The following is an 18,805-nucleotide window of genomic DNA, read 5'->3' on the forward strand; positions in this document are numbered from 1 at the left end:
TTAATTAAAGGACAACTTTACAATGTTGTGTTGGTTTCTGTCATATATCAACATGAGTCAGCCATAGGTATACACATAACTTCAGTGTTTATAGTTTTCTGAGTAAAGGTCTTATCTGCCTATTGTTAATATTTATTCCTAAGTAATTAATGTTTTGATGCTATGGTAAATGTTCTCATTTTTAAAAATTTATTTTCTAATTACAAGTTGCTGATATATTGAAATACAGTTTTTTTTTTACATAGTGTCCTTGGATGTCCTAAACTTGCTAAACTCACTTTTCAATTCTAATAGTGTATCTGCAGATTCTTTTGAATTTTCTATATGTTCAATTAAAGCTGCTATGAATAATAACACTTTTATTTCTTCTACCCCAATCCTTATACTTTATATTTATTTTTCTTGTTTTATTCATTGGCTAGGACTGCCTGGTTTGAGATTGACTCTAGAGTGGTAGGCAATGTTGAATACAAGGAGAGTAGTGGGCATCCTTGTCTTGCTATTGGTCTCTCTTCCATTGTCCACCGTAGCTATTTAAAATCTTCTCTACTTTCCTTGAACCCTCAACAACCTAAACAGTCATTAGGTAGGAATTCTACACCTATTACGCCCTCCCACCTGAAGATTCATCTGCATCCATACCCAGTCTTGCTTCCTTTCACTTCTCATAGTGCCTATTTTTTGAATGAAAAACGAAAAAGTGTCATTTTTTCACTTGAAAAAGTGCCTATTACCTTTCCTCAGGTCTCGACTCCAATCTTCAACTCCTTTTCCTTTCTACTGGCCCCTTCTCAACTTTATTTACATATGCCAAGACTTTACACTCTTTAACAATGACAAAAACAATACCAACAATCTTTCTCCATTATATATCCTCATCGAGCAAACGGCCCACCTCTCTTTCTATTCCAACCAAGTTACTATTCAGACTTGTCCAAGTCTCCTGCCTAAAATTTATTTTAACCTCCCACTCCTTGTAATCATATCAGTGGCTCTTCTTTACACTGAAATAAGTATAAATAATGATCTGGTTTATCTGTGACAGTTTCAGATTTTCCTGTTGTTCAGTTGCTAAGTCATGTCCGACTCTTTGAGACACCATGACTGCAGCACACCAGGCTTCCCTATCTATCCTTCACTATCTCCTGGAGTTTGCTCCAACTCTTGTCCATTGAGTCAGTGATGCCCATCCAACAACCTCATTCACTGTTGCCCGCTTCTCCTCCTGCCCTCAATCTTTCCCAGCATCAGGGTCTTTTCCAATGAGTTGGCTCTTCACACCAGGTGGTCAAAGCACTGGAGCTGTTTTTTCATTCCTGTTATCCTAGCATAATGATGAACAGAACCCCCTTTTACTCTTAGAGGAGTGTCCTGGTTTAGGGGATATGGTCACTCTATCATGGCCTAGCCCAAAGACCCTTAGTGATTTGCTCCACGCCTACCTCTCATCTAAAAAGCCTCTTGATGAAAGTGAAAGAGGAAAGTGAAAAAGTTGGCTTAAAGCTCAACATTCAGAAAACTAAGATCATGGCACCTGGTCCCATCACTTCATGGGAAATAGATGAGGAGACAGTGGAAACAGTGTCAGACTTTATTTTTTTGGGCTCCAAAATCACTGTAGATGGTAACTGCAGCCATGAAATTAAAAGACGCTTACTTCTTCGAAGGAAAGTTATGACCAACCTAGATAGCATATTAAAAAGCAGAGACATTACTTTGCCAACAAAGGTCCGTCTGGTCAAGGCTATGGTTTTTCCAGTGGTCATGTATGGATGTGAGAGTTGGACTGTGAAGAAAGCTGAGCGTTGAAGAATTGATGCTCTTGAACTGTGGTGTTGGAGAAGACTCTTGAGAGTCCCTTGGACTGCAAGGAGATCCAACCAGTCCATCCTGAAGGAGATCAGTCCTGGGTGTTCATTGGAAAGACTGATGCTGAAGCTGAAACTCCAATACTTTGGCCACCTCATGCAAAGAGTTGACTCACTGGAAAAAGACCCTGATACTGGGAGGGATTGGGGGCAGGAGGAGAAGGGGACGACAGAGGATGAGATGGCTGGATGGCATCACCGACTCGATGGGCATGAGTTGCAGTAAACTACGGGAGTTTGTGATGGACAGGGAGGCCTGGCGTGCTGCAATTCATGGGGTCGCAAAGAGTCGGACATGACTGAGCGACTGAACTGAACTGAACTGAACCTCTCATCTCTCATCAAATTCTATAGTTGGGCTATTTGAGGTTTACCAATTTCCCCAAGCTGTCTTCCACCAAACATCTTTCCTCCCCCGTAATCTGGGTTTATACTATTTATCTTAATATCTAGTAAAGCAAAATTCCCTTTTCTAATCCATACATGGAATAATATTCTATCATTAAGCAAAGTTCTTTGTTATGCTAACTCATCAAAATTTCGAAGTTTTTACTTCATCCCTGCTTTTATGACCCATTGTACCAACATAATAAGCATATATATCTTTCAATGACTTTCCATGATCTTTCTTCTGAAGGTTTCAGATGATCAACCTTTCAGGTTCTGCCAGGACTTGGGTTCACCACGGTGCCTGCTGCTCCAGGTCACACTATCCAGGTTCCAGAAGGTAATGAGAGATGGAGTTATGAAATCAGTTGAGTTTCCTGACTTCACCTCTTCTCTTTCTTTCTACATCCACAAACATATTTCAGACATAATCATAGTTCTGGTACCAAAGACAGGAAGATAGTTTTGCTCTCATGTCTTGGGAAAAAACAGAACGCTGGCTATTTTAAGGCCAATCTCCCTTCGTCAGAAGAGAAAAGTAGAATGGTAAACTGGCTCCAAAGAAAACAAAAAAGAAATGATGACTCCTCTGGGACACAGATCGCTCATATGGCTCCTAAAAGGAATGGTGACAGTGCTAAGAATACACAGCACAGCTACTCCCACTGCGACTCTACAACTGCACGTTTTCCCTCACTGCTGAAATATTCGATACTTTCATGTATCGTTTTCATAATCTCACATTATATGATCTCACATGAATATAACAAATAAATGTGATCGCTCAGATTTAGGCAGAACAGGTATTACTCTTCTTTAGAAATTAGAAAGCCAAGACTCAGAGTATATTAAAAAAATATTGCCTAAGGTCTGACAACTAAAAGACAGGAGAATTCAGGTCTTCCAACTCCTGAGCCAAAGTTCATTCTTAACAGGGCATAGGTATAATAAGCAATATTCACTAATTCAACATACTTACTAAATCCCTATTCTGGGCCAGGAGAAATTAACAGCCAGGGGATATAAATAGGAATAAGATATATCTCTGCACTATAAGAGCACATAGTTCAGAGAGGAGAGTGAAGAGTCAACAACACAGAGGGAAGCAGGAAAGCTGGAGGTCCAGCATGCTCATCAAGGGCACTGCTGCATAAAAAAGAAATGATGCATCAATATCATTCAGTGATTCAATAAGTATTTATTGAGTTCTCTGGTGAGAGCAATAGAGTGGTGAACAATTTGCTTTCCTTTTTTCACTCAATACTATTTTGAGGTTTGTTCATATTGAATAAATATATATATATATATACTTTTCATATCAAGAATAGATATATATGTGTATACACATGAATATGCATACATATATACACAAACACTATCCATGTTGAGAATATGCATGTAACTTTTATCTGTGATATAGTATTCTATTATATAAGTATACCACAATGTCTATTTTCCCTGTGTAGAACATTTAGGTTACTTTTAATTTTTCCTATCCCAATAATGCAACAATAATCATCACTGTGTATGTTTCCTGGTAACATTTCTGCAAGAGAATATTAAGCAAACACTCTGAAATGGCAGAGAGTTCCATTTTTATGTAGGATCAGACACATCTTCAATCTTACTAAAGATTACAAAGTGTTAGTCGCTCAGTTGTGTCCAACTCTTTGAGATCCCATGGACTGTACGTAGCTCTCTAGGCTCCTCTGTCCATGGAATTCTCCAGGCAGGAACACTACAGTGGGTAGCTATTCCCTTCCCCAGGGGATCTTCCTGATCCAGGGATTGAACCCGGTTCTCCCACACCATCTGAGCCACCAGAAAGGTTCTTTACCATCTGAGCCTCCAGGGAAGCCCTCAGACTATAAAACTGCTCCCCTAAGCAGTTGTCCCAATTAATATCCTCACCAGCACTGGGTAAAAAAGTTCCTATATCCCCAATTGCAGGCCAACACTAGATAAAATCAGACTTTATAAGACCTTGGTAATCTGATCAAAATACCATCTTACTGAACTTTTAATTCAGAATCTCTGATAAACACTGAGAACAAGAATCAAGTCACTTTTATTGTCATTCTTATTTCTTTTACGTGAATTGAGTGTATCCTTTGTACATTTTCTTTTGGGGCATTCTTTTGACTTTTCTACTGACTTGCATGTGTTCTTTGGGTTTTCTTTTTGTCTATTTGATTTGTAGGAATTCTTTATATATTCTGCATATTAAACCTCTGTCAACTGTATGCACTGTAAATATTTTCTCTCCTGTCCAAGGCGTGCTTTCCTCTGATTGTAGAGTCTTTTGTTATTGCTGTTGAAAGGTTTTAAAATTTGAATGTTGTCAAATCTAACAATCATTTCTATCACTGTTCGCTTTTCAAGACATCTTCCTTTATCCTGATATCATAGAGACACTCTTCTATACATTCTTATGAGTATAAAATTTCATTTTATACCTTTAATACTTCTGGAATTCATTTCTGTGTATAGCATGAGGTAGGGAACAATCTTATTTTCTTCATATAGGCAGCCAATTGATCCAACTTCATTTACTGAGTGATAGTGTCTGGTTTGTAATGCTGTTATACACTAAATTTACATAGATGTAAATATTCCTAAGCTTTCTCTTCTGTGCCACTGATCTATTTATTTCCCCTTATACCAATACCATACTTACTTTAATTTACCATAGTTTCATTTAAAAAGTTTTAATATCTGGAAAGGCAAGTCTCCCAACCCCTTATTCTTCAAATTCTTCTTGACCATTTACCATTTTAAATGACTTTTAGAATCATCTTGTCAACTTAGTTAAGCCTGATTAAGATTTTTGACTGAAATTACATGTATTTATAGATTAATTTAGGGAAAACAAACATACAGATAATACTGAGTCTAATAAGCAGGAAAATGAGATAGCTGTTCAGATCTTCCTTTAGTCTTTCAATGATGTTTACTTTTTTTTCCATCAAAGGAATGTATTTATTTGTAAAATATATTCCTATGTAACTTAGAATTTTTGTTACTATTAGAATCTTTTTTTTTTAAATAACTTTTTTAAAATTGTGGGTTGCATAGAAGAACACTATTTTCTGTATATCGATTTCAGATCCAAAACCTTTCCTGAAGGCAAGACATTTAAAGAGTATTTATGTAAATTTTTATGGATTTTTAAAATGTAGACAATCATATCATCTGCAAATATCAATAATGTTTATTCTTGGCTTCCAATCCTTTTTCTTTGATTTCTTTTGTTTTTTATTCTTGTGTTTGCCAGGACTTCTAGTACAGTTACAGAAACATCATCTGCAAACACTAATTTTGATTCATCTTTCCAAAGCTTACATCTTTTGTATCTTATTGCATTCCTGAGGACCTGCAGAATACCATATATAAAGAAGTAGCAATCTCTACCAAAACATCCATGACATTTTTAAGAACTAGAAGAAATAATCCTAAAATTCACATGGAACCACAACAAGCCAGAATTGCAACAGCAATCTTGAGAAAAAAGAAAAAAAGCTGGAGGTATAAACCTCCCACACTTCAGACTATACTATATAGCCACAGTAATCAAAAGAGAAGGTACTGGCATAAGAACAGACTCATTAACCAATGAAACAGAATAGAGAGCCAGAAATAAACACACAAACCTGTGGTCAGTTATCAATTACAAAGAAGGCAAGAACACACAATGGAGAAAAGACAGTCTCTTCAAGAAGTGATGCTGAGAAAACTGGACAGTAGACAGTCACAAGTAAAACAATGAGATTATAACGTTCCCTCACAGCACATTAAAAAAATAAAATCAAAATGGTTTAAAGACCTCAACATAAGACTGGAAACTATAAAACTGCTAGAAGAGAACACAGGCTGAATACTCTTTGAAACAAATCATAGCAGTATTTTCTTGGATCACCTTCCCGAGGCAAAATAAATAAATATATGCCAAAAACCCATATGGGACCTAATTAAAAGCTTTTGCACAGCAAAGGAAAATGCCAACAAAACTAAAAGACAACTTACAGAATGGGATAAAGCATTTGCAAATCATGCAACCAACAAGGGGTTAATACCCAAAATATACAAACAGATTATACCACTCTATATACAACTCAGAAAAACAAACAAGCCAATCAAAGAAGACTTGAACAGATTTTTTTTCCCCAAACAAGACAGATGGCTAACAGGCACATGAAAAGATGCTCAATGTTGCTAATCATTAGAGAAATGCAAATCTAACCCACAAGCACTTCACACTTGTCAAAATGGCAATCGTCAAAAAAGTCTGCAAATAACAAATGCTGGAGAGGATGCAGAGAAAAAGAAACCTTTGTACACTGTTGATGGGAATATAAATTGGTGCAGCCACTATGGAAAACAGTAAGGAGGTTATGGAGGCTCCTCAAAAAACTAAAAATATAACTACCATACAATACAGCAATCCACTCCCAGGTATATATCCAGGAAAAAAAAAAAATACTAATTCGAAATGATATTCACAGCAGCATTATCTACAACAGCCAAGACACAGAAGCAACTCAAGTGCAGTCAACAGACAGCTGGATTAAGAAGATGTGGAGAATGTGTGTGTATGTGTGTACACACACGATATATATACATATAGATGTATATATGTATATGCATATACATATAGAATGGAATATTACTCAGCCATAAAAAAGAACAAAATACTACCATTTGCAGCAAAGTGGATGGACTCAGGGTTATGCTTAGAGAAATAAGTCAGACAGAGAAAGACAAATACTGTATGGCATTGCTTATATGTAGAATCTAAAAATATTTCAAATAAATGTATATGTAAAACAGAAACAGATTCACAAATATAGAAAACTTGTGGTTATCAAAGAGGAGAATGGAGGAAGGACAAATTAGGGGTATGGGATTAACAGATACAAACTGCTGCTGCTGCTAAGTCACTTCAGTTGTGTCCGACTCTATGCAACCCCACAGACGGCAGCCCACCAGGCTCCACCGTCCCTGGGATTCTCCAGGCAAGAACACTGGAGTGGGTTGCCATTTCCTTCTCCAATGCATGAAAGTGAAAGTGAAGTCGTTCAGTAGTGTCCGACTCTTCGCAACCCCATGGACTGCAGCCTACCAGGCTCCTCTGTCCATGGGATTTTCCAGGCAAGAGTACTGGAGTGGGGTGCCATTGCCTTCTCCAACAGATACAAACTACCATGTATAAAATACATAAGCAACAAAGATATACTACATAGCACAGAATATTACAGCCGTTATCTTGAAATAACCTATAATGGAATATAATCTGCAAAAATACTGAATCACTACAGTGTACACCTGAAACTAACATAATATTGTGAATCAACTACACTACAGTTCAAAAACAAAAACAGAAAAATCAAGCACCTTTGTCTCGTTGCTAATTCTAAGGTAGATGCTTCTACTATTTCGCTGTTAAGCACACTGGAACATTTTATTAGCACATAATCCTTACTGGGTTAAGAATGTTCTCTTCCTATTCCTAGCTGGTATTGATCTTGAATGCATGCTTCATTTTATTCACTGCTTCTTTTCCATTTATTCAGATGGTTATGTAATTTCTTTTTAATTTGTTAATATGTTAAATTATCTTAATTAATTACAAAATTAGACTCTTATTAATAAAATGTTCCAGTGTGCTTAACAGCGAAATAGTAGAAGCATCTACCTTAGAATTAGCAACGAGACAAAGGTGCTTGATTTTTCTGTTTTTGTTTTTGAACTGTAGTGTAGTTGATTCACAATCCTATTATCAGTATTCCCAAAATAAACTCTGTTTGGTCATAACCCTTTTTGTTTATATATTACTAGGTATTGTTTGATGCTTTTTGTTCATGATTTTAACATTTACATTAATAAGTGACTCTGGCCTAAAAATTTCCTTGATTTTTCCTCTTTCTACTTTATCATTAATTTTTTCCTTTTCCTAATTTTTTGAATATAATGCTTATCTCATTAATTTTCCATCTCTATTTTATAATATATTCATTCAAGGTTATAAATCACAGACTGCCTTAGATGCAGCTTTAACATGTGGTCCCTTCAGTTACTCAGGTTTAAATATTTCATAATTTCCATCATAATTTCAACCTTCACCAATGCATTATTTAGAAGTATGTATGTGAGGTGGCACGTGGCTACTGTTTTGTTAAGGAGTTTCTAATTTATTCCACCATTGTCAAAGAATGTTATGTATGCGACACTGAGTTTTGAGTACCCTCTTTTCCCATACAATTCTCATCTTTTCCTTAAAGTCTACTATTTATTTATTTTACCACCAATAGTTCATTATTAGATTCCCAGGAATTTTTATTTAAAAGCTGAAGATTAAGGTTACATAATTCCTAGAATCAAACTTAGATTTACTTTCTGAAATCAATCCAGGCAAGCCTTAAAGTCTATTATTTCTAGTATTATTAATAATACTATTTCCTAGCTTTCTTTTGGTATTTTCCTGGAACATCCTTTTTCATCACCTTATTTTTAAATTTATAGCCATAAAATATGATAAACATTCAGAAAACAGCATTAATGGCATCTATGTACCAACCACAAGAGATTAAATAGATGTTTACATCTTGTCCAAGAAAGTCGGAGAAGAGATTTTTGATGTCAAATTCACAGAGAAGAGATGATGCCTGCAAAAAAAGCTAGCGAATTAACAGAAAAGGACATACAATACAGTAATTTTTCATAATGAAATGACAAAACAATTGACAGAAGGATGCAGACAGGATGTAGATCTAAGAGGATAGGGGAGAAGGACACTCTTAAGGTTATAGATGAACCTAAAAATATCTAATTATATCCATGCTAAGATATCAATGATTATAAAATGCATTCCAATGCCAGAGATGTTAACATATGCAAAAATAATGTAGAATCACTGAAATAAGGCACTGGAAGAAATCAGTGCTAAACTATTAACCCATCACAGGACAGGGCTGTACTCTCTTGTGATGGACTAAGAGAATATGAGACGCCTTCCTCAGGGAATCAGTCAACTCTGATGATAAGCACAATAAATAAATGAAGTACTCAGATTGGTGAAAAAAAAAAAAACTCACATGGATTAACAGTTTTCAAAAACTCACAATACATTTAGTGATTACTTTGGTTATTTCTAAGGCCCTGCAGAATTCTTCAGAATCTGATATTCATCTCACAAATAGTAACAACAGTAACTATCGTTCATTAAGAACTGAAGTCCCAAATGTTGTGTCTGGATACTTTCTAACGTATCAGTTAACGTGATATTCATAATTACATGAGTAGGAGCACATTCCAGAGGTAAAGGAAATAGGACTCAGAACTGAATAAATGAGTTCCCTGAAGTCACAAAGCTAGTAAGTGGCAAATCTGGATTTGAATTCCATTTCATTTTTTACCTTTTCTTGTCTCTACCCCTACACTGCCTCTTTAATACTAACACTTCTCCATTTTTCATGTTACCTGGAAACACTGATGCTTTGCTTTTGGTTGAGTCCCAGAAGGGGGAAAAAAATCAGACTCCAGGACTCAACTGGCTATTGTACTTCTCCATCAAGGCAAGGGAACCATCTAGTGGCCACACTCTGACATTAACACAGTCAAAGAAAGAGGGAAAGGAAAAGGTTTTCCAAAGGTGCGTCTTCCTCCACTGGTTTTTCATTTCTTTCCATCAAGTTGGAGCATCTGCATTATTGACTCCTGTAGTCAAGAATAGGAGCCTGGTAACATTAAGGGCTGAACAGAGCTTTGGAATGAGACAGACCCAAGTTCAACCCCAGATTCACCATTTACTGCCTGTGTGTCTCTGGTGCTACTACAAGTAGTGTGAGTCTCAGTCTCCTCATTCATAAAACGAAATACCACCACTAACCTGAGAGGATTATCATGGGCTATCAATGAAAATCTGGCAGGACAGTGACTGATCCAAAGAGCTTCCTCACTAACTACTGGCTCCTTTCCCTATTCTTTCATGTAGCCTAAAACCACGTGGGTGTTCTGCTTTTTTCCCCAAGAAAACACATACACACCTCTGGTGTTTAACTTCTTTTGTCTATAAACTATAGTAAAGGTAAATTCCCTAAAATGTATTCCTTATTTTTATAATTACATGAAATCAACAAGAAGCATTTTTTGAGTACCTACTTACAATGTGCCATGCATTTGTGACACTGGGTGTGAACTCACTAGTTGGCAGAGAAAACAGACTATTCAACATGTAATATCATGTAAAAGTCCTTTCATGGCTATAAGTGACAAATGGAAGAGGACCAAATCTGTTAGAAGGATGTGGGTCAGGAATGCTTCATGAAGAATCACCATTTGAAAAGTCTCTTAAAAGATGAGCTTGGTCACCATGTCCTGCCCGCCATCTGCCACTCACGGTGGGATACTGCCTCAAGAACTTGCTTCAGACTTGTGTGTGCAGATAGTGTCCACTGTCAGGGCTGTCCAATGTGTGCCAGGCTGATCCATGGTCACTTTCCAGGAGGGAAGCAAGGTGACTTCAGCTGAGGATGACCCTGACTGAAAGGCTGCATGAGAAGGTATCTCAGGCCTGCTACAACCACAGGCTGTTCCATGAGTAACAGCCTCTACACCAGGAAGAGACTGGTCTCATACACCATCATCCTGGTCTTCCAGCACTACCATGTCAAGTTTCTGGGCAGTCTGCGGGCCTCCCTGATGCTCCTGCACCCTAGTCCTAACTGGGCAGAGAACCTGGTCCATGTGCACGCCAAGGAGGAGACTGGCATTGCTGAGCTCCTCCTCCTGTGACTACCTACATCAGGCCTACCTCTACTTCACGTGCAAGGTACCTAAGGCCAAGTCCAAATGGGGGCTGGCTCTGGCCACCATGGTCACAGTACTCAGATCACTGTTCACATCTGTGGGGCTCTGCACACTCTTTGGCCCACCCTCAATGGTTGTGAGGTTTTTCCCCTACCTCGCGGTGATCACTGGGCTAAAGAACATGTTGGTGCTCACCAAATCAGCAGTCTCTACCCCAAAGGATCTCAGGATGAAGCTGTGCACTGCCCAAGGCCTAAGCAGAGAGAGCTGGTCCATCAGGAAAACCATGGTCACAAAGCTGGGCATCATCCCCATTGGCTACTTCACCCTCATGCCTGCCACCCAGGAGTTGGGGCCTGGTGTCTGACTTCTTCCTTCAAATGCTGTTTTTCAGCACTGTTCATTGACATTTGCTGGATAGAGCTGGCAGATCTGAACAAGTGGCTGCCCCCTGAGGCCTGACTGCCCCCAGCTAAGCCAGTGGCACGGCCAACACACCTTGAGCGGCAGTTGTCTGTCCACACCCCACACCATCACGCTGCAACCATTCTCCTTCCAAATCCCACGGTTCCCCAAGAGGCTGCATGCGGTCTACTTCCTGGCCTGAACCCGTCTAACACAGCTCCTACCATGGCCGGCACTGTTGTCTTGACTGGTATCCTGGTGTACACAGACCTAGCTGCCCAGGTGACAGAACAGGGTTCTCTGGGTGACAGCACCCTGGCTTCCCTGCCTGTACCTGGTGATGTGGTGCCTGCCAGCCACCCAGATCCCACCATCTCCATCTTCCTACCTGACAGCTCTAAGTCACCCAAGAACCAGACATGGCCAGGGGAGCTGCCCAGGCCCAACGGTCCATCTGAGGGTGTCCAAGACAGCCCAGCCCCAGGGTAACCTGGGGGCCTGAGGATGAGCAACGTTGGAGGAAACTGTCCTTCGGCCACTAGCCAACACTCTTCAGCTACTACAACATCACACTGGCCCAGACGTACGTCAGCCTGCTGCCTGTCACACCCCCCGCCCCACACCCAAGGGAGGCCTCTGGAGGGGGAGCACCCTCAGGACACCCACAACCCCTGGCTTCCACCATGGCCTGGGCAGAATGGGCTCTGGGAGGCCAGCCTCGGGGGGCCAGACACGGTGCATGCGCACAGAGACATCACCCTGTACAAGGTGGTGGGGCTCAGCGAGGCCTCGGGCATCATTGTGCTGCTGCTCTGCCTGTACTGCATGCTCTGCCCGAGTAACTACAGGGAGCCTGGTGCGGGACCCTGGCCAGCCCATGGGTTGGGGTGCTGGCCTGCAGTGACTACAGCTACAGGCCACCTGAGACGGAGATCGTGCCCCTGATGCTGCATGGGCACCTCATGGACATCAAGTCTCTGGCCAGCAATGGGATGCTGCTGGTGAGCTGTTGCTTGGCAGGCCACATGTGTGTATGGGATGCACACATCGGAGACGACCTCACCAGCATCCTGCGCCCAGGCGGGCGGCACCATGACAGTGGTGCTGGCAATGTGTTGGGGGCTCAGGAGAGCTGGGAATGGCTGTCAGACAGCAGGAAGAAGGGCCAGAGTGGCCTGGGGACAGCCCTCCACTACAGCACCATCACAGGGGCCTCCGCTGCCTCCCTTCTTTGGGGATCTGTCAGACCTCACCTGTTTGATCAACACCAACTTCTCAGCATAGCTGCAGCTCCCAGAGCTAACTCAGCCTGAGTCCTAGCACTGGGTGGGCTCCCGCCCTGCTCAGGACTCCCCAGGTAATGATTTCAGCCACCTGGTGCAGCCAGTGTACTAGGAAGAGATTCAGAATGGCTCCTGTCCACACACCAGCCCTGCACCCACCATGCCCCAGGCCCCTGAGGATGAGAGAGGCACTCCTCTCAAAGAGAGCTTCCCTTTCCTCACCTGGTCCCCAGCACAGACGGCTCCATGTGGAACCTGGAGCTTCAGGGCAATCCCATCGTGGTGGGTGGAGCAGGGGTCGGCTGGAAGTGGGCGAGGCCACTGAGGGCATTCTGCACTGCAGCAGCGAGGAGGTCTCCTCGGGCAACATGGAGACAAAAGGATTGGCTGCCCAGCTCAATAGTTCCTGTACTTCTCCTCGGAGACTCACACGTGCCCTCAGCTTCCTGCAGTTCCGAGGGGCCCCAGGGCAGGGCAGTCCCCTGAATTCCCCATGGACAGCAGCAGGGACACAGTGGCACTGACCCACAGTGCCCTGTGCAACCAGAAGCCCGTCACAGCCTGGAGGCAGGTGCCAGGCACCGTGTGACTGGGAGCCAGGACCACACACTGAGGGTGATCGGTCTGGAGGACTCAGGCTGCCTCTTCACTCTGCAGAGGCACTCAGAGGCCATCATGACTATGTACACTGACCAGACCACAGTGCTAGTCAGGGGAAGGTAAGATGGGGCCATGCGCCTGTGGGATGTGTTGACTGGCAGCCAGGTTAGCCACACGTTCACTCACCGTGGAAATGCCACCTCCCTCCCCTACACCACCTCCTGTCACCAGCTGTGGTCTAGATGACCTCATCAGGATCTGGGACTGCAGCATAGGCATCAAGCTCTACTCCATTCACCAAGACCCGGGTTGTGGTGCAAGCTTAAGTGTCATCTCAGACAACCTGCTGGTGACCAGCGGCCAGGCTGTGCTTGCTTTACGGATCTAAACCATGGGGACCTGTTACAGTCTACCTGGGGAAGAAGAGTGAGGCCCAGCCGGCCTGCCAGATCCTGTTGCTGAACAACACTACCATTGCTTACAACTTTGGCAGCAAGCTTAGCCGAGTGTACGTGCTCTCTGTGCTGGAGAAGCTGGACTGAGGGTGGGCCTCCCTGCCCATCTGGCTGGGGTGCTCTATGGGGCAATGCACTGGACCTGAGGAGAAGACCTGGCGTGTCTTTGGGAAGCTGCCTGTGAACTGTGCTGTCCTGCCTCGTGATTGTAATATTAAACTTTAAAAAAAAAAAAAGGATGAGCTCACCAGATAAGGGCACAGAATACTCATGACATAGAAAAATATATGACACAAGGTTGAAGAAACAAATTGTGGTGTGGTTAGAACACAGGATAGGATGGATGAATAGGCAGGAAGAGATCTGTGAGAGCTTGTTATGTTCCTTTGGAATCCAGATGATAGATGCATTATCACCACCACCACTACCATCATCGCTCACAGCAGTTATCACTGCATGTGTTACGATCTGCCAAACTCTGTACATACGTAAGTGCTAAACTTCACAATCTTACAAGTTATATGTTATCTTCACAGAAGTTAAGAAATTTGCTCAAAGGCACAGAGTCTGTAAGGGGTGTAGCTAAATGAGATTCAGCTCCAGGTCTCTCTGATTCTGGACTTCTCTGGTAGCTCAGATAGTACAGCGTCTGTCTGCAATGTGGAAGACCCAGGCTCGATCCCTGGGTGGGGAAGATCTCCTGAAGAAGGAAATGGCAACCCACTCCAGTATTCTTGCCTGGAAAATCCCATAGATGGAGGAGCCTGGTAGGCTACAGTCCATGGGGTCACAAAGAGTCGGACACAACTGAGGGACTTCACTTCACTCTCTGATTCTACCACACCAGTGGTCCCAAACTTGGCTGTACAATGCAATCACCTGGAGAAACTGTTTAAAAATAAAACGCTCCAGACCCAGTTCTAAAACAGTATATCGCTAGAGAGTGGAACTTGGAAATCTATATTGCAAACAAACTCTCCAGATGTTTCCTAAATAGAAAGCCAAATGGCAGTTCAGCTTCTTGAAAATAACACAAAAGGCTTTTTAAAACACACATACACTACACACACACACACACACACACACACACACACACACCCCTAATTAAAAGCCTAATTAAGTGCTTAATCCTCACCAAATTTTGCAAGAGCATTATAATCCCCACTTAAAAGAAGAGAAAACTTAAGGTCAGGAGAATTACAGATTGCTTCCCTCTTCCAGTCAACAAAGCAAAGAGCAAAAATAAGATTCAAACACAGGTATAGCGAGCTCTTCTCGGTCATGCTGTGTGGTAGAATTCTAAAATACCACCCCGCCCAATGACTCCTGTCCCTGTTTTCTCTCCTCCCCTTTGAGTGTGAGTGGAAACTGCAAATATGATGAGAAGTTACTGCAGGGATTATGTTTCAGGATGAGTAATCACTGAAGTGATTACAGGGCAAAAGGGAGATTATCTGGTGGGTGTAACCTATTCTAATCATATAAGACCTTTTAAAAGCAGAGTATTTTCTGCAGCTGGTAACAAAAAGGAGAAGTCAGAGAGGCTTAAAACACTAAAAGAATTCCATGCACCATCCTGACTTGAAGATGGAGGGCCACAGGACAAGGAGTATGTATAGCCTCTAGAAGTTAAGAGCAGATCTCAAGCTGACAGCCAGCAAGGAAATGAGGGCCTTGGTCCTTTAATCACAAAGAGCTGAATTCTTCCAACAACCTGAATGAACCTGGAAGCAGACTCACCCCTTGTAGTCCCTCAGAGCCTCCAGATAAGAGTCCAGCTTGGCTAACATGATTTTAACAAGGAGAGAACCTTTCTAAGATGTTTGATCTACAGAACTGTAGAAATATACCACGGGGTTTTTTTTAATTGTGGTAAAGTACACATAACATAAAATTTGCCATTTTAATATTTTTAAGAACATTCACATTGTTATACAAAAATCCTAACCACCCATTTCCAGAACTTTTTCATCTTCTCAAACTGGAAACTCTGTATCCATTAAACAAGAAATCTCTAATCCTCCTAGCCTCAACCCCTGGAAACCACCATTCTATTTTCTGTTTCCATGAATTTGACAACTCTAGGTACCTCATATAAGTAGAATCAAACAGTATTTGTCACTTTGTGACTCACTTAATTCATGTAGCAAATGCCCTTAAAGTTCATCCATGTTGTAGCATGTGTCAGAATTTCCTTTCTTTTTAAGACTAAACACTATTCCATTGTTATGGATATTTCACATTTGTTTATCCATTCATCCATCAAATGGATGGATGCTTCCATGTCTAGACTATTGTGAGTAACGCTTTTGCAAACAGCACCTATGTATACAAATATCCAGTCAAGGCTGTGCTTTCAATTCTTTTGGGTATATACAGACATTTATATATATAAATGAGTGTTGTTTTAAGTCCATTATTATGAACATTGAGTAAGTAAAAGGAAATAATCAATCCTTTATTTATCCTATTTGAATTGTAGTACTGGGTAATCAAATAACTGATGAAGTGTTTCCTTATATAATTATTTCTGATAAAAAGTAAAAAAAAAAAAAAGATAAAATATCATAATTTTGCAAATGGATCTAAGTATTACATCAACAGTTGGTAATATCTGGGAGTTCCCTGGTGGTCTAGCAGTTAAGACTCAGCAACTTTCAGTGTTGTGACCCAAATTTAATCCCTGGTTAGGGGACTGACATCCTGCAGCCAAAAAAAAAGTCGCTAATACCAATGACAAGCAAAAACCAGATATTGCCTCCTAATAAAAGAACACAACACCGCCTAAAGTCTTGCCAAAAGGATCAAACCTAAATCTGACTCAGTCTCTGGATCAGCTGCCAATATGTAGGAAAAGCAGAGACAGAGGAACATGCTGAATTGCACCAGTATGCAATCGATAAAACCTACACTATGGAAAACTCCTACAGGTCAAGGGTCTGGAGTCTTCAACAGATAAATTGCAAACAAAAGATATCAATTTTTTTAAATGGGCAAGATAAAATGTAGAATTTAGGAAGGCAAATCCAAGAAGTGGCTCCTATAAAACAAGAGTGGTTATTTTAGGAGACAGGGAGAGGGCTGCAGTTTGAATGGGACACACAGACAGGCTTACACAGTAACTGGCCAAATTCTACTTCTTAACCTACAAGGTAGTCAAAAGGTTTAATAAATAGTTAAGCTATATTTAAAAGAAAAAAATTGTCTATTAAATGTAACAATCCAGATTGAATTCAACTGAAGAGCTGTCTCACTACAGCTCTGCCAAAGTGTCACTATTGAGTCTACCTCAAGCCAAGAAAGCAGTTAATACCAGACTGAGCGGTGACTGAGGTCAATAACAAGTGCTTAGAAAAGCAATTAAACCAAGAAGGCAAAAGCAAAAACCAAAGGAAAGGGGAAAAAATAGCCAACAGTACAATGAGCTGAATTTTCAAAAATCTTTATGCTGTCATATACACACCATCTGTTCGAAACAAGCCTGTCTCATTTCCCTCCTGCAAATTCACCATATTTAACTCCTATCTCAGTGTCAAAATTTTTCCATTAGAATTTGATTTCTTTCTCAAAGTTATCTCCCATTTCTACCAATAACCTAATGCTAATAATGCTAACGCTAATCATATATTTATGAAATACATTTACATCTTCAAAAGTAAGGGTGCAGAAAAAAAGATGGCAGAAAGAAAGCAACAGGAATCCGAAAGAAGAAAATGCCACTAGAAGTTGATTTACCTATTAATAGTTACGACAGAGATAGGCCCTTCTTTAGATACAGTTGAGTACTAGAAACTATATCCCCAACCATGCATTCCTCCTTGTCTTTAGCTGTTCAGACAGTGGTGGAAACTGAACAGGAAATAAAAAACAGTTTGAAGCTATAGGCCTGTACTGTCCAATAAGGTAGCCCTGAGTCGCATGTGGCTATAGGGCACCTGAAATGCAGCTGATCTGAACCAAGATGTGCCATAAGTACAAAAGACAGAGTGAATTCCAAAGACATAGTATGAAAAAAAAGAATGTAAAATATCTCAATAATTTTTTTATTGACTGCATGTTCAAATAATATTCTGGATATACTGGCATAAACAAAATATATCATTAAAATTAATTTCACCTGCTTTTTCCTTTTTAAATGTGACACAACAGAAATTTTAAATTATATATGTTGCTCACATTATATTTCTAAGGGACACAACTGCTACAACACCCATTATTTTATAGTGTTGAACAGAAAGAATTAAGCAGCTGAAAGTGGGGATTTCCCAGAGTTTTTCCTACTGCTTACTCTATTGCCAACACTACAACTCATTTAATTTCCAGCCCCTGTCCCTGGACAGAAAACAGAGATTTAAAAAATCAGTAGGTGCATCAAGTCATGGATACATTAAATTAATGGGTCAAAAGAACTAACTATAGCCCTGGTTCTGGAGTTAACCTGGAGAAGTTGTTTTTCCTCAGTCTTAAACTTGTCTGCCCCAACAATTAAGTAAGGGAGTTAAACTAAATTTAGACTCCCATGAATCTGTCAAAATAGTTTTTTCTTTCTGTCAAAATTGGTTTTCATAAAAATGAATAAATACTCACTCTGAGTCTAACACATCCTCTGCGAGAGCCTCTCATCATTTTGTCCTTGGACTAAAAGAAAAACAAAAACATTAAATGAATAAAAGATAAACAGACTTTTTAGAATCATCTAGGGATAAAGAGATAAATTTTATAGTAAGATTCCTCCCTTTTCCCCATCCCTGTCCCACCCTACCCAGCCATCACTTAAAGATAGGAATTAGCAAATTTACAATGTTTTATCCTGTGCTTGGTCACTCAGTCATGTCCGATCTGCAACCCCAAGAACTGTAGCCAACCAAATTCCTCTGTCCATGGGATTCTCCAGGCAAGAATACTAGAGTGGGCTGCCATGCCCTCCTCCAGAGGATCTTCCCAACCCAGGGATCAAACCCAGGTCTCCCGCATTGCAGGCAGATTCTGAGACATCAGGGAA

General features: G+C 40.7%; 1 protein-coding gene and 1 pseudogene across 2 annotated transcripts in view; one reads left to right on the top strand and one right to left on the bottom strand.

Annotated features, from left to right (window-relative positions):
• The window catches only part of OSBPL9 (oxysterol binding protein like 9), a 164,189-nt gene that overhangs the window by 120,577 nt on the left and 24,807 nt on the right, over positions 1-18,805 (bottom strand). For both annotated transcript variants that reach the window (XM_061121916.1, XM_061121915.1), the window contains exon 2: positions 18,391-18,441. In XM_061121916.1, the coding sequence (XP_060977899.1) occupies positions 18,391-18,441 (51 nt within the window). The remainder of the gene's footprint in view (positions 1-18,390; positions 18,442-18,805) is intronic.
• On the top strand, positions 10,830-13,890 carry LOC133040315 (sterol regulatory element-binding protein cleavage-activating protein-like; annotated as a pseudogene).

The sequence above is a fragment of the Dama dama genome, chromosome 20 (genome assembly GCF_033118175.1).
Source record: "Dama dama isolate Ldn47 chromosome 20, ASM3311817v1, whole genome shotgun sequence".
NCBI lineage: Eukaryota > Metazoa > Chordata > Mammalia > Artiodactyla > Cervidae > Dama > Dama dama.